The sequence below is a fragment of the Empidonax traillii genome, unplaced genomic scaffold (assembly GCF_003031625.1).
Source record: "Empidonax traillii isolate 1590-97213 ecotype Southwest subspecies unplaced genomic scaffold, ASM303162v1 scaffold489:size526811, whole genome shotgun sequence".
In the NCBI taxonomy this organism is placed as follows: Eukaryota; Metazoa; Chordata; class Aves; order Passeriformes; family Tyrannidae; genus Empidonax; species Empidonax traillii.
The window spans coordinates 432737-452485 of NW_020955682.1; the positions used below are offsets into that span (position 1 = coordinate 432737).

The 19749-nt window shown below is 37.5% G+C and overlaps 1 protein-coding gene across 1 annotated transcript in view; it reads left to right on the plus strand.

The window, feature by feature from the left end:
* The window catches only part of FREM2 (FRAS1 related extracellular matrix protein 2), a 123726-nt gene that overhangs the window by 101314 nt on the left and 2663 nt on the right, over positions 1–19749 (plus strand). Inside the window, exons 17-23 of the mRNA XM_027896251.1 lie at positions 9168–9360; positions 11594–11698; positions 12860–12987; positions 13085–13219; positions 17328–17454; positions 17629–17816; positions 18692–18838. Coding sequence (XP_027752052.1) covers positions 9168–9360; positions 11594–11698; positions 12860–12987; positions 13085–13219; positions 17328–17454; positions 17629–17816; positions 18692–18838 — 1023 coding nt within the window. The remainder of the gene's footprint in view (positions 1–9167; positions 9361–11593; positions 11699–12859; positions 12988–13084; positions 13220–17327; positions 17455–17628; positions 17817–18691; positions 18839–19749) is intronic.

Here is a 19749-nt window from a genome sequence, read left to right on the forward strand (position 1 = left end):
TTCTTGCCAATAGCTATGGACTGCAGTGTCCTACCAGCTGCTTGACTCTGCTGATCTTTTGCTCACTGGGTAACAAGACCCATCAGTGCAGACAGCACAGTGGTCTCACATTACCCTGCATAAAATTCCTTGGTCAGGAAGCAAAGAGAAACTGCCATATGGAGTGGCTGAAGAACAGAGCTGTGAAAGTGGCTGGGGAGTTAAAAGAAGGAGATTGGACAAATCTTCAGGTGTCCTTTGGAAAATGTTTTCTAGAAATCCATAGTAATGTGGAAGATAGTGCAGGATTTCCTCTGGTGCAGTGCCAGTGAAATTAATCCCTGGGTCTTCCTTGTGTAATTACTACATAAGCCTGTCTGATCTCACTCTGGCTCTGGAGTACAAAGTCTGTAACTCTGAAGATCAATCTTTTATGTACAGAAAAACCTCTTTAGGGAATAATTTTACAGGCTTGAAGAAAAACTGGAAATGCATTATCTTATTTCAGAGAAGTCTGTCCACAGCTACCTGACTTTCCTGGGGCACTAGCACTCCTTGTTGAACCACTGTGAAAAGGATGAGGCCACTTTGAGAAATGGCCATAGTTTCTCTGCTTGTTTAGCATTTTGCCAGGGACCCACCTTCTATCAGACCTCAACAGACTTACATGCACAAATTCTTATTTTGTTAGTCCCAAGTGACATAAGGCAGATGTGAAAAGTGTATTGTTGCCCTAAGAAACATATGAGCATTTGCAACAACAAAGCTATTGTACTACTAAAAGCATAGTTGCCAATGGACATATAGATATGACATATAATCAGATAAATCTGATGACATAAATCAGATAAACTGGGATTTTTGTTGTTTTTGTTATACTTACACAGCTGAAGTCCACTTTACTCCATGGATCAACTCGCTCGCAAGTGATCATACAGTCAGTTTGCTGGACAAGAAATTGCACCAGGATCTCTATAGCCCTTGGTTAACTTGGTTAACATTGTCCCTCTTAACTAGAGATTATATACTCTGTAAAGCATAAGACCAGAACAAAATGGAGCTTCTGCCCTTAGATAAAAAGACCTTGATGAATATGTTATCCCAGTGCTTTGTCGTCAGTTCTGGTTCCTTGTCTGTTACAGAGACCAGTTTAAGGTCTCTGCTTTGATGTTGGAAGCTCACTGTCCATGCATCTGCTTGGGCTTGCCCCTCTGCTGCAAGCAGTTCCTCCTACAGGTACATTCCACTGAAACTATGAACCTTTCAGAGGGAAGGGGAAGGCATCCCAGTGTGGGATGTAAACCTTACACATTCCCACAAGATAAAAATGACAGCAAGCTTTGCTGTTCGTAGAATGATTTAATTTCTTCAACTCATCATTCCTTTGGCTATCTCCTTTTGCCCATGCAATATGCAACAGTATATTCTTATTTCCCAGACAACACAATCATCAGCACATGAACACACACAACTTCCAAGCAGCTGTAACTCTGATCCTGTGACCTATGCAGGTCATTTCTCCTTCAGTGAAAAGGAGGGAAGGCTTGGTATGAATCATTTCTATTTGAAATACTTTTACGTCCTTTAGGGGGAAGGCTGGATATCTAGTTTAGACAAATGTGGGTCTAAATGAAACCTATTTATGTCTGTGTGCATTTAAACAGAGGAGAAAATAAGCACCATTACGATATTTTAATAAATTAAAAGAACCCTGTATTCAGTTTTGGAGGACATGCGTAAGTGGTAATGTGGCCAAGGAAGAGAGCAGTCCTTTCCTTAGGCTCCAGAAGTATTATGTACTTTATGAAAGATCTCTCATTCAAAAGCAGAGAGGGGTGAACATGAGTTGTGAGAGCCATGAAATTGCAGCTGAAGTCACCCTTTAGTGCCTTGTAGGTTATGGCTAAAAGGTTACAGTGTGCTAAGTGAAATATCAAGCTGAATTACTTCTAGCGGTGAAGCATTGCCCCACAACCGGTATGCACTTCACTGACCTCCCTGTTTTCCCCACCTCCATTAAATTCTTCTCCAGGTTTGGTCTTTATCTTCACATGACCCCTTCCAACTGAGAGGGGAGGCAGTCAGTGCCCTATCTCTGTGGTTGTCACCATTGTTGTTTTTTTCTCCTTCAGTGAACAATTAATAATCCTCCTCTGTGAGAGGAAAGCTGGCAGCTATAGTTTTCACCATTTTTTTTTTGCACACAAAGGAAGCTTAGATTCTATAATACAGATGGAACAGATAAATAACAAAAACAGTCTTACCACATCCTCTGCCACCACTGCAATTTTAATATCTTGAATTTACCAGATACTTTGGCTAGATCTTTAGGCTCAGAATTTTGGGGTTTGACTCTAGTTCTCCAGTACCTGTATGGTCAAAGATAGCCACGTTGATTCAGACAGATTTCACAAAAGGATCTGGCAATATCTTATGTGATGGGGACCTTCACTTTATGAGAACTCCTGCTATGATAGGGGATGAAGATGAACTTTAGTGAGCACGAAGTGAGGTGGGAGACCTGCAGCTGGTGTGGTTCTTCTGGCATAACTCCTAGTGTTTGCTGCAAGCTGCAGCTGTCTTAGTCAGTTCCCATGAACTCATGAACTATCATAATACATACAGAGAAGGTCTTAGTTTTCTTTTTTTTTTTCCTTTGAGGCCTTTTGATTGTGACCCATTCTCTTTCTCAATTATTCTGTGCATGAGCAAACCTTGTGTGAGTTAGTTGCAGCACTCCTTTCAGTGTACAGCTTGACGGTTTGTTCCTGGGGTCTGCCCACAACTGAAAAATCAGGCATTTATGTATCTAAATATGGATTAAGATGTGCAGCTGAAGGAACTTGTATTTAAAAATAAAGGCCTATTCCTCTTTAAAGTAAGCTAATTAACTTGGATTAGAATTCTGTCCTTGTAAAAGTTAGGGTTAGCTTTAATCATTAGCAGTTTTCTTTAAGAGAACTGGCAGTCACAGCCTAAAATTGAGTGTCTGCATTTGGATGTGTACAGATCTTAAAAAGGGAAACTCACCTACTTCAGAGCTGTCTTACTGTATTTTCAAGTAACTAATAAAGATTAGACTTTACTTCATGTGGACATTGTGTGAGTCAAGTACTACAGACATCTCACATTCTCAAGACACAGGTTCTAAAACAATGACAGATTTTCATGAAAGGAAGTTAAAAACTGAGACAGTGGAAACAAAGCAAGTGACTGTCCTTTAAAAAAGTGTATATTGAAGTGTTGGCCTAAACTTATTTGATAGCGTGTGAAGTATCATTTGATTTCATTTCCTACTGCTGTAACTGTTTGCTATAGTCAGGCAGTTTGGCATCTGAAGGCTTCTGTGTGGTTCTGGCCAAGTATTTATTTATGGATGTTGCTTACCCTAGTTCCAGTCCACTGCCAGACTTGGAATAGAGAAGCAAGAAAATTACCATTCCAACAAATTTTATTAACAACTAGTTAATCAAGTCTTTAACAGAAACAAGAAGGTGAAGAATGTGTATTAAAATACTTGAATGTACAGATTTATACCTTGAAACTATGGTAATTGAGTATAGCTGAGCAGTTTGCTTTTTCTCTTCTAATAACAGTTATTTCTAGCCCAAAGGGAAAATGTCTTTCTTTCAGTAGATTCAGTTCATATTTATGCTCCATGTTATGGCACTGAATGTTTGAAAATCCCGTCTGCAAACAGATTTGGAAGTCACTAATGTACTGCTGCAGCTTATACAAGCCAGCTTGCAGAGGGTTTTTGTCACACAGAAACAGTATATTTCCAGCTTTAGTAATTCTAGTTTTACAAAAGTCATACTTTCAGGGGAAAACTAATCTCTTCTGAAAATCTCATTAGAAGTTATAAAGTGTAAATAAAGAGAAATGTCTGTTTTCAGATTTTTATATTCACTCTAGCCACCACAGCCAAGTATAGAAAGCCCTACAGCTCATATTTCCTTGACATGAAATCTCACTAAGAGCCAAACATTTTTTCTCTAACTATGAACATGTGCATTTAGTAAGCTGTGAAGAAAAAACTACTATAAAGTTAATGTATCAGCTGTGTAACAAAGTCAGAGGTTAAATTTTTTTCAAAAAACTGGCATTTCAAGGCTGTGTTGCATCTCCCCTCCATTCAGACTTCTTTAAACAATGCTTTGCATTTCACCTGTGGCCTACCTGGCTGGGTTCCTTGATGGGGCCAAATCTTAGGTTTACCGTATTGACATTCTGTATGCCGTTAATCGATAACATTGTTAAACTTGTGTGGCTCAAATTCACAGACGTAGCAAGTAGATGCAATAGAAATTGAGACAGGGCAATTTGGAGGACAAAAACAGAATTTTCGTGTAAGGCCTGTTTTATTGAGATGTATAGTGTAAAACATGAACTTGTGTTATTTCTAATGTCCAATTCTGATTTTATCAGTACTATTTTTATCAAAATCTTTTTATTGTAAATCTTCTCACTTGTTATGTGACAGATTCTCAAAATAATTATGGTTTTTACTTAATGAAGTTTGACAGTTTGATTTGAAAAACGAACAAAAGAACACCTATAGAAACTCCCGTTAGTTCTTCCTAAGTATTAAATGAGAATTTTCAATATTCAAAACCAGATCTTATGCTCTGTGATAATTTATCTTGGAAAGAAAATGTATGAAACTCTACTTCTTATGACAATGTTGAGTATAAGTCATGTTTTTCTCTCACACTCATGAATTTTGAGATGCGGTACTTGATTATTTGTTATCTACATTTTTCCAGATATTAACTATAAGCATCTGCTCCCTGCTTGGAAGAATTTTTGTCTTCTGTCTTCTCTGGTGCTCCAGACCTGGCATTATCACAGAGTCATAGACACAATTTTCCCATTTCAGCTGAGGTGTAGCTCTAGTTTGTATTTCTCTCCTGGTATCACAAGGCTAAAATTTACACCCACTTATTATGGTTTAAAAATAATGTTAGTGAATGTAATTTCGTCAGTGCCACTGGTAAAATCTTCTGTGCATATGATGTATCGACATAATGCACCTGTTCTATCTTCCCACAGCAGTTAAGCTGACCCTACATTTACACAGCTCTAAGTTACCATTTTGGTCTCATCAATGTCACATTGAGATATAGTATGAACAGCTGGCTGCTTTCAATAGGCTTTGCAGGCAGTACTGGAAATAGTACTGGAAAAGAAGATAATTCAATGGAAAGAATGTTTTCTCATGTTTGTCTAAACAGCATTATTAAGAGGACTAGAGAAGTAAGAGTCCTCCATCTGTGTAACACATTCCATTGATTAGTTTGAGGAGGGGGGGCAAGGAGGTGGCTGCTCACTTTGACACAGCTTTCCTCTGCACTTAACTTCCTCTGTATTTTTTTTTTTATTATATCAAAAGTTCCTTTCATATAGCATATCTTGAGATTTTTCTGCCTATGGAAGAGTAGATTTCCCCTTGTAGAAACAATCGACCCTTAAAAGTTTTCATTTACTGTTAGACTAGAGAAAATTATTTATTCAGTAATTCTCTGACTATCAGTGTTGTAGGTTTGCTTCCACACCTGCAAATCCATGAGTGCCTAAAGAAGGCTTTGTGTGCATGAAATCTCAATGAGCTTTTAGCAAGAACTCCTTCCTCTTCCCACCTACCAGGAATCACATATAAGGGCAGCTATACTGGTGGAAGCATATAGATGTACAGAAATAAATTCCAGGCTTAGGGCAAACAGCCCTGCTGTATAAAACATCTCTTGCAGGTCTTACTAAAAGGGAAAAACCTTTTAAATTATAGGGTCCTAGAAATGGAGAGAGTTTCAGATTTTCCCGCAGAGTAAAGGTAATGTATGTCAGAGGAGCAGTGTTTGCAGCAGACTTGCCCCCGAAGGGATCCTGCTACTTGATTTCCACCATTACAAATGCTCTGAGCTTGCTAACACTAGGGTCCCATTTAATGGAGGCAAGAAAACTCTAAAATGTGGCTTAAAAACCTCATTAATGGATTGCTTTATGTACAGTATTCATGAAAAGCCGATGATACCTTGTACTTGAAAATCCAGAAAAGCTTTGAAAGGAGGTTTTGTAGTTTGGTTTTTGTAATTGCGGTGGCATAAGAAACTCAGCTAGAAGAGCTTTTGTGGATCACCCTGTCCAGGCTACTGCTTTAGCTCTACAAAATGTTGTTCAAAACACTAGTAAACTTAATCTAAAAACTAACAGACTTTCATGACCTCGCTATTCCTGCTGAATGCCACCACACTCAGGGCTAGAAATTCTTCTGATTTCTAGGCCTATATTTGTCATGACCATCTCATGCCCACTTGTTCCCATGTCAGCACCATCTTTCATCGTCAGTGGCCCTTCTCTGATCTTCGCCTCCTGATGTATATAGACAGCATTTTTATTCCCTCTCAGCCTTTGTTGTACTGGGCTTAACAATCTAACTATTTCAGACTCTTCTCATCTGCTAGTTTTGCCATTTTGGTGATTATGTTGATTCCTTTTTTTACAGTCTACAATGCAAATTAGACTTTTTCAAGCATGGATGATCAAAGCTCTTCCAGATAAGCTCTCTCTAGTGCTCTTGTATAATGACATGCATGCTTCTAATTTCCACCCCATTCCTCAGTTTGTCTTAGGATCATAGCACATGGAGAGGGTAGGAGGGTAATAGTTATGCTGTGATCAACTCACATACCAAATATTTTCCCCTCTATTTTTCTAACAAGTGTCTTTCATTTCTACTAGAAATCCCTGTGACTAGTTTCTGTTACCTTATACTTTAGGCTATAAAATTTCATCTCACTACTATTATTCTAGTCCCAAGGTCATTAAATTCTCACTTTGATATTCCAGTGCTCTACTTTATCATTTAGCATTATATATGCTTCTATTCAAGAGAATAATGAACATATAGAAAATCCTCTTCCACATGCTTTTGTCTCTTCCTCATAGGCAAACTGAATTTCTGATCTTTGACTTCAATGTCCAATTGTTACTGTACAGCCTGTAGCTGTAGAACAAAAACACACGGAGAAAAGCCAATATAGTTTTTCTGGGACGACCTTACAATAGAAACACATTTGTTATACTACCACATGTATTCAGTGCTTGATACACTTCCAGGAAATGACCAATTTTTGAGGTTATTCCTGAATCAAAGGCAAACCAGGAAACACTCTAGAGCTACATCGTAGCTGTATTTTTTTATAGAAGTGAGAATACTGTGTTGTTATTTGGAACAATTTAGCAAATCTGTGTCCAAAATAATTGCTCAGATACCCCTGCAGGTATCCCAAAGATAAACTTGCTACTAAAGAATAATATTTTTGTCTAACTTCAATTTTTCATCCAATACATATAGAAGCAAATCCTTTTTTGTTGTTGTTTTTCCAAATAGAAGTTCTTGATTGCGTTTATGTTACACAAACAAAGAAGCATTAATATAAATAATCTACAACTGTAGCATCTCAGCTCGTTTACCAGTCTGTGTTACTGTTTTACTTTTCAGTGGCGCCAGATTCTTTTCAGTGGTGCCCAGTGACAGGAGAAAGAGTAATGTCTGTAAACTAAACCATGAAAAGTTCCACCTCAACATGAGAAAGAACTTCTTTACATTGAGGGTGGCAGAGCACTGGAACAGGCTGCCCAGGGAGGTTGGGGAGTCTCCCTCTCTGGAGACATTCAAATCTCCCCTGCACACATTTCTGTGTCACCTGCTCTAGGCAACCCTGCCTTGGCAGGGGAGTTGGACTAGATGATCTCCAGAGATCCCTTCCAACCCTGACAATTCTGTGATTGTGTGTTTTCAGACTGTTTACTGTTTAAATGCTAGCACATATTGTGGAACAATACAAACAATATAAGGTGAAAGGGTTTTGATAGCATACTGTGTAGATCAAGGAGTGTCACACATGAAAGTGAGTTGTGGCAACTGCAGACATTTGCTTTAATGAATTAAAGCTAATTAGTTTAGAGTATTTAGTTAGTGCGAGCAGTAAATTTGTGGTTTCATCATATTACTAAAAGTTTTGTCAGGCATTTGGAAATGTAAAGCAGCTGTGAGGTAATGGGCATTCAGCCCCCTGACATGCCAGTGGGTGAGCCCAGGAGTTTGATTTTTACATAGCTTTTAAAATTTGGATGTTGGGGGTGGGGGTTAGTAGTGCAAAACACTCTTTAGAAGCAAGTAAGGTAATCACACCAGGGAAATTTTAAGATGTACAAATTTATATATGGATTTTCTGTGGGAAGTAAATGAGAATTCAACAACATTTATGCCTTTGAAAAGTTTCCCACTGGGAGATGATCTCAGTGTCTTTCCTTCTGTATATTTCTGAGAAAATCCAGAATGGTCTAAAAGGATCTGTATTGCATAATATCTAATCAGAGATATATGAATGAAAAAGTATTTGTAACAAAACATCAATACAAAGTCTCTTCAGAAAAGATTGGATCCATGTATCATGTAAGAGCTATCTTAAGACAGTTTACTGACACTATTCTTCTTCTCTTTTTTCATCAAAATATATATAAGTAATATGTAGTTTTTTGATAATTACAGCACTATTGTTTTGTACGACATATGCATAAAGGGTCTATTTTTAAATCCATACCAACTTGCACATTATTTTAGTTCTTCCAAACAGTGAGAAACAATGTGATTTGTGTTCTTGCATGCAGTATGTTAGCTACTATCATGGGCAAAAAAAGAAATAGTTGCAGAGATAAGTAAGTACAGTCTTGCGATGATGTCTAAGCAATTTCAGGGTCTTCCAGGAATGCTTCTTAGATGGTGGTAACAGAAGAATGTAAGCAAAAGAGTTGGTTAAAGCACAATGAGAGAGAAAATGAAAGAGGATATATGAAAAATTTCTAAAGCCTTTGTTTGAATTTATGTTGTTTAAGTATTAAGAAAACATGAACAAAAATGATGAGTCAAAATTGAAGGGGTTATGCATTATAAGAAGTCATTATCAGTTTCAAATACAAAAAATGGAACTTGAAGGTATGTTAGCCCAGCTGAAAACCTTGAAACGTGGTTTTGCACTTCATCTGTAATTTGCAAAAAGAGAGAATTTGATTCAGTCACAATATTTATTTGAAGGTCTCTCTTCCCTTTCTCTTGTATTTGGCTTACCTGTGCAAGACTGCCTTTCATGATCACTAACCCTAGTGTATAATTTTTTTTTTTATAGGTTCTCAACTTAGTACAGTCCTATGTCACACTGAGAGTCCCTTTGTACGTCTCTTATGTTTTCCACTCTCCTGTGGGTGTAGGAGGCTGGCAGCATTTCGACCTACAGTCAGAGCTTCGACTGACTTTTGTGTATGACACTGCCATCCTGTGGAAGGATGGGATCGGTAGCCCACCTGAAGCAGAGCTCCAAGGTGGGTGTTGGATTTCCTTGCACAAAACTCATTCTCTGTTACTAAGAGTATTATTTGCACACAGTAGAATGATTTTTCAATCATTCCAATACTAAAAAAAAAATATTAAAAATTACTATTTGTTATCAGTTGCAAACAACCTGTCATTTCCTAGCGCTCACAGGTCTCTGCTGGAGTGTCTATAAAAACTGTGTAAAGTTAGCATCAGTGCTTTTATTACAAAGAAAGACAATTTTACTGTTACAATTAAAGTAAATCTGCAAAAATTAAAAAAAATTATTTCTACTCAAAACCTCAAGGTACATCCTGTTATCACACAAGATGTTTGCACTTTGGTGAAAAAAAAAAAATTAAGGTTTTCTATGATACCATTTTTTTTGGCTATGAATTGCTGGGTTCAGAAACTTTTGATATTTTGAAAACATTGTGAAACATGCAAAAAACCCGAATATATTATGTAGATAATAGCCCTTTCTGTATTTTGGAGTAGTAAATGGTGAAACTGTAACATTCTGTAAATGTGTATTAGATACTGTCAGTAAATGTTAGTGAGTGTAACTAGTCAACAAATCAAACTGTATCATTACAGAATTTATCTTTGTAAATAATTTATTTTTTAAAAATAATGACATAAAGATGTGTGTGCAAGATTATAGTATATAGTTACACCTGTGTGCTGTGTTTTCTATTTATGAAAATTTACGTAGTATTTCCCAGCATTACGCTTCAGGTGTTCCATATTTTTCTCAACCTAAGTTAGAATACAGGCACCAACTGTAGTTATGTACATACACCAACACAATTTCAGAACTTCAGGGAAAATGAAATCATTTTTTGTTTCTGTATATGGATTACAGAAGTCGTTGCTATTCAATTTCTGTCCTTATGTTAAGAGCAGGAAATGAGGAGTGGCAAGGGGAATCTACAGTGCATGAAGAATAAAGCACATGTCATGCTATGCCTAAAGAATAAGCCACATGCCAGGAATCATGTGATATGCTGCTCGCCAAATAACAATCAGTTCTAATCCTCAGTCTCAGGAGTTACATGGTGCATCTATGCCACCATTTCCTATATTTGATGCTTCAGTTTTTTTATTTCTCTTTTTAAGCTGATGGCCAGATCTTTGGAGATGCTGAACTTTGAAAACAGCCAGGATAAAGAGGGAGGCAGTGGAAATTAGACCTCCAGCATATCCCAATCTGATTTGGGTACTATTTCTTGAGCAACTATTTTTCTTAGAATGGAGGAATTAACTAGTTTCCAGTTTACTTCCATAGCTCCAAATTCATATAATTGTTCTACATAAATTCTACTTAACACTGTGAAGCAGTCAAGGTCTTCTAAAACCATAATTCATACATATATAGAGAGGCAGATATTTCTAATATACCAATAAATATGATTGGTACAGGTGATTTTATACAGGTGGTGTACATTCACACTGGTGAGTGCATTTGGTTGCCAGCATATTCATGGGGGAACATTCCTGTTTCCTTCTTTTTTCTGGCTAGCAGAATGGTAGTTCATCACTGGCTCTTTGTAAAAGATCACTGGAGGAAATGCCTGCACTCTGAAGCTTTGCAGAACTTTAGAGTAAAAGGGACTTGGCTGCAAGCTACAGCTGTAAACCACTTCTGACATGTAAGCAAGACCTTGCAATTTGAAATTAGAAGACATAAGCCTGTGTTTTGGGCCAAAATCAAGCCAAAAATTGCCAGCAATGCAAAGTCTGTCAGAATGAGTTTCACAGATTGAAGCACCGCAAAGCAAATTGCCATGGAAGTCAACCAACTGCTATAGCTAAATGCTGGTGGTTCCTGCCTTGGCACAGTAGGCACTGATAAAGAGTATCTCTCAAGCAACTATTCTTCCTTCTACAGACCCTCTGGCAGCTGACCATGCTGTTGCCCAAACACAAGCACAGACTGTGCTGTGTGGACATTTTCTCAGCCTACTAGAGCAGCTGTGTAGGTCCGTGGTAACATGTGAAAGCATGACTTCACAGGGAAGTTCTGTGTGTGCTTTGGAAGCTGTTGTGAAAACTCTAGGCCTCACTGTGTAAATTCTTGTTTGATAATAATCTTGAGATAACCCAAAAAGTACCAGCAGCCCCCCTCCCAAACAGCTGGCATGACAAGAAATGAAAGAGTGGGTCTGGTGTTTCACAGGAGTGTGATTCACTGTCATTTGCAAGTGGAACAGACCTTGTTAATTGTTGTTTTGCTGCCAGGTTCCCTGTACCCAACCAGCATGCGTATTAGTGAGGAGGGGCGCTTGGTTGTCAACTTCAAGACCGAAGCCCGGTTTCATGGCCTATTTGTTATGTCCCATCCTGGTAAGCATAATCTGCCCTTTAGCAGTACTATAAGAAACAAAGACACCCCTCACAAATTTTATGCTGTTCATTTTTTTTCTATTTCTTCTGCTTATATCTGACTTTATTTTTATATACTGTGCTCTTCGAATAAGGGTTTTTCCTCTGCTTGAGATTTCTTACTTTGCACTGATGACTGTGTTCAGGTTGTCAAATGTGTTGAAATATGGATGAATCTGATAGAAAGCAGATAGGTCCACTTGATCAAGAGACTGTTTCATGAAAGATGAAGATCTAGGCCATTCTGTCTGTTAGGGATCTACAGATTTGTGGTATTAATCCAATAGTAACGATTACTGTTTACTTATTTTGCCCTAGGAACTTACATAACATTAAAATTTCTTTTCTAACTTGAAGCTTTCTAGATTATTTGAACGTTTTTCAGAGAGCAAGAAAAGGCATTGTATCACTCCATTAACATAACATTCTCACTGACATTCAATTAATCATTGCTGACAACCTCTTCCTGCAATTTAATGTGTTTAAACCTCAGTGCCTTTATTCAGAATAATTACAGGTGTAAGACACTGTGTATGGACATAAATCTAAGCATGAATGCCAGCCATGGCAAAGATTATCTAACTAAATTAAATCTGCTGAACAACAATGAGAAGCAAAAAAACAATTGAGAAATCTCCTTTAGTTTAACTCAGGGTTTTTTAAACCTATAAAACTCCTTTATAATGCTTCTACTTTTTCTCAGCTGTCCTCTTGTATGTTAGGCTTTGCCTATAGGGTGGAGCCAAAAGCTTTCCATTCCTAAGAGAGACTATATTGTGTTTCCCTGGGCTGACATTCCAAGTTTAAAACAGGACAGATTATAGATCTTTACCATTCCACTCTCACTATTTTACCTGTCTGTTAAATTTAGTCTTCATACAGTTCTTGTTGTGCAGTCCAAAAGCAGCTCTTGAATAGACACTTGAACAACAATCAAGGAGGCCCCACTGAGTTGACTGTAATTGGTTTGTTAGTTTCAGTTAATAAAACCCACTGCCCTGCAAAGGTATTAACATCAGCTGTGGCATTATGGTTTATGAATTATTGGGAATGTTTTTCAGGCTCTGAGAGTTTGCAATGAAACACTAAAGGTGATAAATCTGTCTCTCGGCATCTTTCTAGCTTCATCTCTGACTTCCATGGTTATGTCAGCTGATCACCCAGGCCTAACATTTAGTCTCAGCCTCATCCGAAGTGAGCCAACCTACAACCAACCAGTACAGCAGTGGAGCTTTGTCTCAGATTTTGCGGTAAAACCTCAGCCTTCACTATGTCTTCTATTGCCCCAGCCTGTGGCTATGGTCTGGTGATACAGCTACCTCTTTCTCTCTCTCTGTCTCTGTTCAGGTTCGAGACTATTCTGGAACATACACCGTGAAGCTGATATCCTGTACCACTGCTCCACATCAGGAGTACAGCCTACCAGTGATCTGCAATCCTAGAGAGCCGATCACTTTTGATCTGGATATCCGATTCCAGCAGGTACCATTCCAACAATACCTTCGTTGTGTTTTCGTTTTAGTTTGATTCCCATATTACCTGTGTTGGTCTCGTAATAAGAGCACTGGAAACTGAATTTACTTGCTTATAAGCAAAGCATTTCTAAATTGGTGGTACAGCACATACTACCCTTCTGCTAAATAATCAGTTTTACCCAACTGGGAAAGGCAAATGTAAGAGCATAAATGGGTTTTTATTTCAATACATGACCAGTTTTTGAAAGTCAATAAGAAGGTCATTGGCACTGGTGTGGAGGCTGGTTACTGTGGTGTGATAGTAACATTTGGGAATTTTTTTCTTGTCTGTTGGCTTTGGTAGGAATCAATTTTATCAGGTAATTAGGCAAATATAAAACAGTTGTCAGAAGGTTTTCATCTGACACAAAATCAGAGCGAGGTCTCTGGTATTAGAAGTGGGTCCTCCAGAGGAAGGTTCATTCAGCCCTAAGGTATAACTTCCTTCACTGACTGTAGAGGAAGTGTAGATAATCAACACTAGTAAAATGCTTAACTTTAAGACAAAAGTGACTGAAACAAATCCCATCCATAGCAGTACGGATCATATGGAAACATAAGAACAGGCAAACAGCATACCTTTCACAAAGCCCAGCTGTAAAGGAAATGATAGACTTTTCTGTTATTTGGAGCCAATACAGCTAATACTGGAACAGTGTGGCTGTGGTTTCATGCTCATTAATAGTATAGATGTATGCCATTAAATCATCTTACAGTATAAATCTGATCCAGATCGGTCAGGGATACACGATCACTTTTCTGTTGAATTAGCTAGAGTACACAAGGGAATGTATGCAGTCTTTATGCTTTCATTTGGCAATATACCAGCTATGGGAGAATAGATGGTTCTTGATAGAGCATTAAGTCCTGGAAAAGTAGAGAGATGATACATGATCTGATGTGAAACCTGCCTTCTCAGAGTTAACCAGCAAAACATTTTGAAAAATTTTGAATGGAGTGGGTGAGGGGAATTTATAATAGTCCAGCACTTCAGCTTTTGTCTGGCATTTTCAATCTGCTTCTGGGGACTCCAATGCAATTCATAGCAATGCTAAACCACAACTTGTACCTGACCATAGCATAAACAATACAATGTTGATATTTCAAAGAGAGTTCAAAAACCTGCAAAAATCATTGCAAAATCGGCAAAGTAGCCTAGGGAGAGACCTAATTCTCACCTGGAAGTTGCCTATGGCTAAGAACTTAGAACCATGACTAAGAATTAGAACTGCCTTCAAACAAATAGATACTATAGGGGTCATATAATCAGATAAAGCTTTAATAATACAGTATATGGAAGTTTCAGGTACATCAATTTCAAAATAGGAATAAGGTGAAAAGTTGCAACAGTGTCATAGACTGTGGCCGGTTAATCCCCCATCACCAAGAATTTTCAAACCAAGACCATCTCTTTTTCCTGAGATACTCATAGTAAAAGAGGTTTGGCAAATTCTGTGATCCATGATATTGTTCCATATGATCATAGATTGAAACACTATGTGGACTTAAAGCAGATCCCAAAAAAACAGCAATTGGTAGCAGTACAATAGCACAAATTCAGTAGGCAGTATCTACCCTCTTAAAGAGGGTAGGTTTAGTTTGGATATAATGAAGACACTTTTTACAATGAGGGTGGTGAGACACTGGCACAGGTTCCCAGGGTAGCTGTGGATGCCTCATCCCTGGAAGTGTTTAAGGCCAGGTTGGATAATGCTCTAAGCAACCTGGTCTAGTGGAAGATGTCCATGTTCATTGCAGAGAGGTTGGGTGAGATAATCTTTAAATGTGCCCTCCAACCCAAACCTGTCTGTGACTCTTTGAAATCAGTGAGTGTAGGTGTCATAAGTGGACCAAAATGACTAGTCTAGTGAAAAAAATGATGTAGCAGGATAGGAGTTGTATCCCCCAATTCTTTGTCTAGTGCTTCAGCTCCTGTACTGAATTATCTTCTTGGGATTTTTAATATGAGGGTTTTAATTTCCTTGGAAACTTTTTGTTCTAATTTCCTTCACAATTTTTTTCCCTATTTCACAAGTGAGGAACCATTTTAAGATTCAAACATCAAGAAGACAATGTATTTAGTGTTTCCCCTCTGGAGATTCAACATTTCCTTCTTTAACATGTATAATCTGCACATCTCTTTTTTCTTCTCTCCATGCTCCCTGAGGAGTGAAGCAGGTATACTGAAACACTAGTGAGGGTTGTATTACTAATGTCTCACTCTGTCTAACTTCCTGAATATTAACAGTATTCAGCTTTATCCAAGCTTTGCTTTATCCCTTTCAATATCTCCATTTTTTAAATGTATATGACTCTTTCCTGACAGAAGCACTTCCATAATCAGGATACTTGCTTCTCTGGGATGGACCAGTTTTAAAAGTTCTGTGCTTCTTGAGGAGGCAAATATCACGTGGGCTTTAATCCCTTGGAGATGGGATTATCTATCATGAGTGATCTGCATTGTCCCCAGATCATCCATATGAAGATTTAATGGAAATGGCAAATAGGAAGAGTAAATTGACAGCTACTCTTCTCACCCAGCAGATTATGCTGGTGCTCACAGATTATTTTATTAAGAACTCTTGTTTAAAACATCTCAAATGCCCATGAAAATAATTGCATTCAAATTACTGTCATAAATAACAGCTATGTGTTGGCCCCTGGCAACACTGAGACTTACATGTAAAACTGAAAAAAAAATAGTAATTTAAAATAGAATACCTAAGAGATGTATTCATTAGTGATATGCATAGTATTCACCCAGACCATTGCTCTCACTGTTCTTGTAAACTGTGTGCCTGAAATCCAGTCCTTTAGCTGAATACATCCTTCTTGTTTCCTATTCAGTGGACATTTAAACTGCTCAGGAAGAGCTTGATGAGGCCATGGTTGTTGTTTCTCTTTCAAAAACAGCTGGAAACCAGTTGTGACATTCAAGTATTTGAAGCTGTGGGACTGCAACCCAATAGCCTGAATCCCTGGCATTTGGAAGGAAACATTCCAAGAGAATGGAAATTATTTTTTAATCGTTGTTTCTGTGAAAAGACTAAGGTGGTAGGCTTACTCTTTCTGAAGAGTAGCAGTGCATTTATAAAAATGCTTCAGCTATATATTTTTCTTGCTAAATCCTGTTTCTTTGAATGTTTTGATACTCTATTGTGAAATGGACCCTTGTGCATGAGCCAGCAAGAATGTTTTCTTTGTTGTTTTCCTTCCTTCCTTTCCACACACTTATACATAAATGTCCATAAATATGCATATATATGTTATGATTTTTTTTATTTGTTTAGTGGCCTCTTGCTATTTTCTTTTTTTTTTTTTAAATGTGTATGTCTTCCACATTGTTTATTTAGGTACACACCTCTTTTTGATCTTTAGCCTCCCCCTCCAGTTCTGTTCACTATATTATTTCCCCTTTGTTGTGTCCCTTTATACTTAGCCTTCTATCTTCCATTATATGGTCCCATAAGAACCTGCTGCTGATAGTATTGACTTATTTTATGCTTGTAGTCAAGGAAGAACCATAGATAACTATGTCCAATATATAAAGATCAATACTAGCATAAAGAGGTGTTCAAGCAAGTTTGGTGCATTTTGACATGGTGCATGATCTGATATCCTGCAGCACATCAGAAGTAGTGATGCTTGCAAATAAATCCTCAGCAATGTGTACTCTAAACAATTGGCAGAGGATCAGAGCAGAGGTGAGACTTGGGTGTAAGAATGAAAATGGGATAGAGAAAACAGGCTCTAATGAGTGAGAGGGGGCGAAGTTTTTGAGGGAAATATTTTCCTCAGGTTATCCCCACATAAGTTGCCCTGGGCACCTCCTTACCTGGGATTTGGAAAAATGTGGTGGGAAGAAACTAACCTAGAATACTATCAAATATCACAGATGCAGATAATCCAAAGGTTGCACGTAAAATGCACTGTGTCTAGTACAGGGAGATCTTTATGTTAAACTGTGTTTTTGCATGGATGTAAGAAGCTGATAATTAATGTAGGGGAGGTCATGATTATGTTTTAAGAGTCATTAAAGAATACTTGTTGAACAGGCTTATGCTTTTGTGTTTCAGGTCAGTGACCCAGTGGCCGCTGAGTTCAGCTTGAACACCCAGATGTTCCTCCTCTCCAAAAAGACACTGTGGCTATCTGATGGCTCAATGGGCTTTGGGCAAGAAAGCGATGTTGCTTTCTCAGAAGGTATAACTGTGCACAGATCATGCACATTTAATTTGAATTCCGCGCTATCAGGATCCTATTTTAGTCAAAACAAGATAGGAGTAAGGTTTTGGGCTCATTGCACTACAGTTCTTGACTAGGCTTATCAACTGGGCTAAGTGTTCCAGTCTAATAGGATGTGAACTCTATTTACAGGAGATGTCATATATGGTCGGGTGATGGTGGATCCAGTGCAGAATTTGGGTGATTCCTTCTACTGCAGCATCGAGAAGGTTTTCCTGTGCACAGGGGCTGATGGATATGTACCCAAATATAATCCATCCAACACTGAATATGGGTGCCTTGCTGATTCACCATCCCTTCTGTACAGATTTAAGATTGTGGTAAGTGTTCTAATTCTGGGAGGGTCACGTATATATTTTAAATTTTTTCTACCTTCTCTTTTATCCAGAGACTGACCATTCTTTAAAATGCTCTTGATGGCACCAAACTTTCACTCATGCTCCAGGCTAATATCTTGCCTTTCTCCCTCCGGGTTCTTTTCGTAATCTTTCTGGGGGCTGCCTTCAATAAGAGTTTGACCCAACTTAAAATCCCAAGATGGGCTTCTTTTCTGCACTGTCTATATCCATTGATCATAGAGAGAGCCTTAGGAGACATGTAAGTTAAGGACTGGAATCTCTTTCCTATTTAGCCACCCAAAATTTAGTGTATAGTGTAAAGTTAGTCATCTAGGTTGCCTCTGGAAACCACAGGGAAAGAGAGATGGCTTAAATGATATGAAATAATTTCCCTTCTGAAAATAACTACAGAGTAAGGTAGGTAACTACAAACCTGATGCCCAAATTTTAGTTACTCTAAAAATCATCAACTTTAAGTAAGATGATTATATAATTAGCTTATATAATTATATGAATGTCTGTTAATGAAATTAAATGTAGCTTCTTTAGAGTAGGAAATAGACTTCTTACTTTCATTTCAGATGACCTTTATGTATCTTTTTTATATAAGTGTAACTGTGATTGTTCTCTAGTGTTTCTCCCATGTACTGCAGAAAAAAATATCTTCAGGTAGGAGATGAAATAGAAGTTAGTACAATTCAGATGTGACTACGACTGTTTCTCACGTCTTTTCTCTTGGTATTTCACTAGATTGCATAAAATAGTATGTGTAAATTAAACAATTTATACGTTGCATATAAATAACTTCCTAGAAGAAATAAATTTGTGCTTTACAAACTTTATTTCTCTCCACACAGGACAAGGCTCAGCCAGAGACACAGGCCACAAGCTTTGGAAATGTGCTTTTTAATGCAAAACTTGCAATAGATGATCCTGAAGCAATTCCATTAGTTAAACAGCCAGGCTCAGATGGATTTAAAGTAGACTCAACTCCTCTATTTCAGGTATGATTTCTATATCTTATTAGTACTGAACTAAGAAAGAAACACTTGCACAAGTACTGTTGTTAACTGTAAGTCATACTGAATTCAACAGAAAGATTTATTCTGATTCCAGTGGCAGTCAAATATGATTATAGTTGCTTAAAAATTACTAGATATGAATTTTGAGCACTTATTAAAATATTTTTTGTGGGATACTCTGCTTTTCTCTTACTTAATTCCACAAACTAACTAGAAATTATACAAATTGTTCTTATGCATTTCTCCTAAGAACTTAATAAGTTTCTTGTTACACAGCAATGTTTTATTGTTTCCCTTTTCACTTCTCAAATGCAAAAAATTAAAGAATCATGAGCTTTTATAGTAAATTTCATCAAAAGCTAGTTGATACTCAGCATTTTTTGTACAATTCTTTCCTTGAAAACTCACACAGTGTGAAGCAGTGGAAAGCCTAAAAATTGATAACTAAAGGGTGCCACTACTTCTTAATGATATATAATCCTTCAGCTCTGTGTATTCATTCTTGTCATCTATATAACCCCTCCGAGAGTCGTCTCTTCACTATTTTTCTCTTTAGTATTTGCAAAAAAACCACATGCAAAACTCAAGTGTATACAGGAATAGAAAAAAATATGGAGGAGACTTTGATCCTAATCCTGGCAACTTTAGTATTAAAGGTCCCACTGTAAGTAATGGAAAAAACCCAGCCTGCTTATCAGTATAAAAAGGGTTTCAAAATCTGCTGCCAGGAAAATAAAACTTCATCTTTTTTATATGAAGAATCCATTTCCAATAACAATTTCATCATCATTCTGTCAAAAGAATGAGAATATGAAGAAACAATAGTATATTCTGAAAAAGACTTGAAAAAACAAGAGTAAAATAAAAAATTAATTATTTCTCATAATAACAAA